Raw genomic sequence first — 6,000 nt, forward strand, 5'->3', positions numbered from 1 at the left:
GATAAAGAGATTCACTGTAAAGTCACAAAGGAACTAAGGAATGAGGTCTATTGATCAAAAATCCCTTTGCTCAGGACGCAAATAAAAACCAAACCAAAGACAAAGTGTAGGGTGAAGGGTACTTCTTTCGTAACAGAATCTGCTATCCGAAACACCAAATAAATATGAAGAACTTCTTGTGGATTCCTGACAACAGATTTCAGCACAACTAATGAGGTGAGTCATATGCTAAGAACAGTCTCTCTATGACTCCAGCCAAAGAATACACACTTCCTCTCATACACTCAATTCATAGCAACGTGAGAAAGTTCAGACCTGACTAGGTTCCATATCCCTCCCCCAAAATATATAAATGGAGAGTTTTAAAAATGAGTGAGTAGGTTTTACAGTTCTCTCTACTGCACATTATCATGTACTGGACATGTACTTTCAGTGTAATCTAGAATTGGACAGCTCTGGCAGGGATGGGAAACATTTTGCCTGGTGCTTTGCCGTCCAAACCCAGCCACTCTGATTACTGTGAGCCCATCTGATCTGACACTCGGGTTTCTTCTTCTAGCCTGTTGGCTGGCAGAGAGCCCTGGGCAGCTAGAAGAAGTCAGCACAGCACAAATGTTCAGGCTCCCTCTCATCACAGAAGGCCGAAAAGCCCATTTTATTTCGCAAGACTTCAAAAACGTCAAAACGATCATCAACCGCGAACAAAGTCCTTCACCTGAAAAGTGAAAGTAGACAGAAAGATGCTATTAAACAGGAGATTTCCTTGTTGAGTGAAGATAACAGTTGCAATAATGTCAATTGACACCTCTACTTGAATTTCCTATGAAGGGCAATTAACAGTATTTCCCATTATTTTCAAACCTTAATATGTTCTTATGGTGACAGAAAAACTGCTCTCTAATTTTGAAAGGGCTAATGACTTACTGACGAACAACAAACCCAATCTGTAAAGATTTGATCTTCTCTTGGCTCTAATTACTATACCTATGTAAGCCCAATAACAATAGCCACAACTCAGGCTGGCACGGCACTCCTTCCATAAACAGAACATAGATTACTTCACTTGATCCCCAGGATGAACATTCTATCCAAGAGCCAGATGAGAAACTGAAGCTTCAGGGCTTTTATTTTATTTTTAAACCTGTTTGTTTTTAAGTGAAGAAACCAATTTTACTTTATCATACAAAATCCTTCAAAGCTATTTTAGTTAAAGCCTTTCTTATTCTTAAGTTTAGATACATTTAAAAGAACATAGCCTGATTTGAATAGAAAGTCACTTATCTGTTCATTTGTTGCTACAATAATCAGAAAACAATGACTGAGGGTACTGGAATGGAGCATGGATGAGTGCCAAGCCTATTGTGCTATATGATGTTGAGTTCACTTTTATTTTTAAATGCAATTTAGGAATAACCTTCCCAGGAATCTGTATATTTTAAGTGTTAGCCCTCATCTGGGCAAACATCTAACTGGATTTTTAAAGGCATCTTTTTTTGTTGTTTTTTTTTGGTTTGTTTTTTGGGCTCTCAGGTTTACCACTCTCTCCCCATCTTCCCAGGTTTAGGAGGCAGGCCTCTCCCTTTCCTACCCTCCCACCCGAAGGTGAGTCACTAGAGTGTTACAAGCTTACTGGCAGGGAACACTACAAATTAACAAACAGTAAGTTACCAAAAGGGGATACACCCTTATAAAAGGGTACAGAAAGAACCTAAGAAGCAGGGAACTGTTACACGCTGAACAACTGACAGGCAAAGGGTGAGGCACAAGTGCTCTCTCCACCCCCCAGCTCTAGGCACTAGTTCTTCCTGTAACTTGCTCCACTAGCTCCCGGCCAGGCCCCGGCAACTTTCCACTCTGAGGCCTCTGCCTTGCAATGCTTTAAGTCTGAAGTACTAGCTTTATAGCAGCCAGAGGAGCTTTAGTCACACTTTCAAGCTGTGCTCCAAAAGGGCAGCTGATAACATTACCATACAACCAGGATTTCTGCTGACATGTGCATCCCCCCTGCCACCTTCACTGGAATCTTTTTTCCCTGCCCCTCCTTAAATCACTACTCATAAACTATAATTTATTTTTTAGGCAAATAATATTCAAACTAAATCCAGAATGCAGTGAAAGACCTGGTGAGACCCCCCTCCTCATCTTTTATACACTTGAGAAGACGAACTTTCCCACATTTCTAAACAGTTATGGTGTGTACCTTTGGTGAGTGAAACAGTTGCCGGTGGTAGGCCTAGCTGACGGTTTAAGCCGAGTCACTGGCAATAAAACCCAGTAAGAAAAAAAGAGACAAAATCCTATTTCATCCAGGAATGATTCAGCAAGAGCTGTTCTTTCATTTTCTTACCAAATGCTTAGGAACCAGACTTTTAAGGACATATAAAATCACCTGAAATATCATCAAAAGCTAGGCCACAAAGCGTACTGAGGAGAGGAGGGGAAGAAATTTACAATGACCTTAAAAATTAGCTGCCGGCACAGGCTTCCTGGTTAACCAATTATCAGCAGGGCTTTAGTCACTCTCCACCCACATTTTAATCCCCATGTGGAAAAATCCCAACATGAAATATTCTTCTGAACATTTGGACGCTCACAGTAAGTCACTGAGGACAAACACACACACACAAGTAAACTAATGTTCAATGTATCAGAATACTCAAAATGCTAACTACCAGCCAGCAGCCAAGCAGTTCAACATCCCAGTGTTCGCAGCTGTAATTTAATCTTGTGTTTGCTAGCCACTATACATCTTGTTGTAAGACATCTGGGTTTAAGCTCTACTATCTATTCAGGTGGGTTACTACCGCATCACTACTGTGCATGTGTGTCTGTGTGTGGTTATGAGAGACATCTAGATAAATGGACATAACTTAGTTAGCCAAACCATCTCCATGGCCTATTAATTCAACATCACAAATACCCCAGTTTCATCCGAAAAATAAGTTTTGAGTTCTGTATAAAGAACTCAATGTTAAAGAGTAAATCTATGTTCAGGCTCGAGGAGACAGGCTGTTCAAGAATCAGGGACGCCTAGTCTGTCACTAGCCAACCGTTTGACCTTGAGCAAGTCACTTCACCTTCCTAGGCTTGGGGCACACATCTGTGATCTCTAAACCTCTCAAAATTAGCTCAGGAAGTAAAGTTTTTTCTTTTTCTTTTAAGGCAGGAGAGACAAAGAATGAGCTTAAGTGCTTGTTTGTTTACAAAAATGATCAAGGGTTTGATGGTGAGGTAGAAGCACAGGCCACTAACCCAGACTCCATCAGGGGAATGGAGAGGCCCTGTACTCCGCTCTTTGATGCCACTTGACCTGGACCGGCCCTCCACGCTGTATGCTTTTAAAAGCGAGGCGAGTTGTGCATTTCCACTTGTGCCTGTTCTCCCCACCAGGTCCAAGCCTTTCAATTACCTCCTTTAAAACTCATTTAGAGTCCCCAAGGAGTGCAGCCTCCCTCTGCTCCCGTCACTCTGTCTACACCCAGAAGCCTCAGGGCCTTCAAAGACCTACTCAGAGTCTGCACTGTGCTAAACCCTGGAGACAACGAAGTGGATTCTCTCCCATTTGTATTCTCATGACATGGTCACTTTCACCCCATGAATTCCGAGGTTATTCTGTGTAAATTTTTCTCAACTGGACTTTGGCTCATTTGGGGTCCAGGACCCAGTCTCCTGCAGTAGCTACGGGTAATAGCTACGGGTAATCAAGTCTTCGCTACAGAAATGTAGGAAAGCGGCGTTGTGACGATATTCCCACCACGCTCCGCGCCGCTCTCCAGCCCCAAGACCCCTCGTTTCCTTCAGCGACCGCCCTTTGGTGCTTCCGCGACGCTGGAAACCGGCAGAGCATTCCTACCACCGTAATTGCCTGCAGCCTCCAGTCCTTTTTCGGGTTTATTGTACCCTGGGGCCCCGGTGGGTCTGCCCATCTTCCTTCAGGGCTCGTCCCTTCAAAAAAAATCTGCATGCCTCTCCCCAACGTCGGACAACTCCAGTTGCTATCGGTGCATCCTGTGTTCACGGAAAGTGGCCCAAGAAAGCCCTCAAAAGTATACCTTAAAGGCCATCTTAGGGCAGTGAAGACACACCCTTTCTGGCACCAGCCTGCCCAGCCGGCTTCGCACTCAGGAGAAGCCAGTTTTTTCTTTGGGGGAGGGCGGCCGCCTCTGCGCGGAGCCAGCTAAGCCCCAGCGCCTCCAGGAGGAGCCCCGAACCCGGAGGCTGCCCCCGCCGGAGCCGGGGCCGCGGCGGGAACGGAGGCCCGGGAGGGGCCCAAGCGGAGCGCCCCAGGGGAAGGGGAGGAGCGCGCCTTTCCTCAGGGCACGGAGGGCGGAGGGAAAAGGAAGGAGAAGGAGGTGACGGCGGTCACAGGGAGGGGAGCCAGGCTCAGGGATGCCGGCTCGGTCCAGGGGCCGCCCCCGCTGCTGCAAGCCCCCTCCTCCCGGCCCCGCGGCTTCCCAAGCACCGCCTCTGGGAGCCCCCGGCCCGCTCGGCCTCGGGGGCGCGCAGCCCCCGCCCGGGGTCCGCCCACCCCCCCAAGCAATGCCGCGCTCCAGCCCCTCGGCGCTCCCTTCCCCCGCCCCCCCGTTACTGCGCTCCCTCCATTTCCAAACTGCGTCGTCTTTTAAGCCGCGCGGCTCTGCCAGCCCACTCTGCGCGGCGCCGCTTCCTCCTCCGCCGCCTCCCGCTGGCCGCGGTCGCCCTCCCGACTTCCTCCTCTTCCCCTCGAGGGCTCCCCAAGCCCCCTCCCCGGGCGCGCCGGACACTCACCCCCTTCCCCATGGTGGCGGTGCTCGGTGCCCGGCGCCGGGTCCTGTCGCTGGAGAATCAGAGAGAAAAGCACAGAGCAGCTCCCGGCCGAGCGAGCGGGGCCGGGGGAGCCGAGTGGAGGGAGCTAGGGCTGCCGCGGGGCGGGAGGGAGGGAGGGCGGCCGGCGGCTCGGGCCGTTGCCGCCGCCGCTGTTGCTGCCGCCGCCCGGGCTGCTACCGCTGCTGCTGCCACGTGTCCGCCTCCTCCCGCCGCTGCTCTGCGCCCCAGACCCCGCCGCAGCTCCAGCCCGCGCCTCCTCCTCACTTCCTAAAATATGCAACCTGCGTGCTGGCCCCGCCCACGCCTCGAAACGTCACCGTTACCGGAGCAACCTGACACCGGCCGTGGGCCTGGCTCCGCCCCCTCCCGAAACCCCGCCCACGGGCCGGGACAGCGCCTGCTACGGCCAGTCCTGGCTCCCGGCAGGAGGGCGCCCGGGTCTGGGACAAGCGTGTCCACCGTGTCCTGGGAGGGCTGCGGGGCGCTCCTGCTGGCTGAGCAGCGGGGACTCGGCGGCCTTGGCCCTCCCACGCCCCTCCTCCCGCTGCCCTGCGTGACCCGCCTACTATGTAGGGCCCAGGAGGTCCGCAGTGGGTGCGGTACGGTCTCGGAACTGGGCTACCCCAATCGCCGCCGACCCGGCACCAGAAGTCGTGGGCAGAACGGCTTTTCCAGCGCTTCGGCGATCTCCTCTGGGACTCAGGGATGCTGGAGGGGGCTGGCGCTCGGGTGTGATTGCAGCCAGCGCCTGACTGAGGGACTCCGCCCCTCTGTGGAATCCAGGCCCCGCGCCCACCTGCGGATGGCCTCCCCAGGCGCTTGGCGCTTTCAGAGTGCCTCCTGTGACTTGGGGTCCTCTTTATCCACTTCCCACTTCGTCATAGCTGGAATGGATCTGAACTGGCATCACCAGAAGTTTCAAGCGCCCTCCTCCCACCACCTCTCTGTCTTTAAGATTCCAAAATGAGAATCCAAAGGGCGACCAGCGAATTCATTCACGCTATTGTGTGAATGTAACCTGCTTGTCCAGTGTGGGGATTCTCTTTTTAGGGAAGAAAAACCTGAAACCCTAAGGAATGCGTACTTTAGCTAGAGGAGCTAAATCAAGGGGGAGGCGTTTGCGGACTTGCCAGGTGCCTCTCCACGCCTCCACCTGTCGTGGCAGCATCTCCAGCACAGCCTTGGGTTCTCTGG

General features: G+C 51.6%; 1 protein-coding gene across 1 annotated transcript in view; it reads right to left on the bottom strand.

The window, feature by feature from the left end:
- Positions 1-5,146, bottom strand: part of ATP1A1 (ATPase Na+/K+ transporting subunit alpha 1) — a 31,966-nt gene extending 26,820 nt beyond the window's left edge. Inside the window, exon 1 of the mRNA XM_003268035.3 lies at positions 4,768-5,146. Within this exon, the coding sequence (XP_003268083.1) occupies positions 4,768-4,779 (12 nt within the window). The 5' untranslated portion in view covers positions 4,780-5,146. The remainder of the gene's footprint in view (positions 1-4,767) is intronic.
- Between the last annotated feature and the right edge of the window lie 854 nt (positions 5,147-6,000).

This window comes from Nomascus leucogenys, chromosome 12 (assembly GCF_006542625.1).
Source record: "Nomascus leucogenys isolate Asia chromosome 12, Asia_NLE_v1, whole genome shotgun sequence".
Lineage (NCBI taxonomy): Eukaryota > Metazoa > Chordata > Mammalia > Primates > Hylobatidae > Nomascus > Nomascus leucogenys.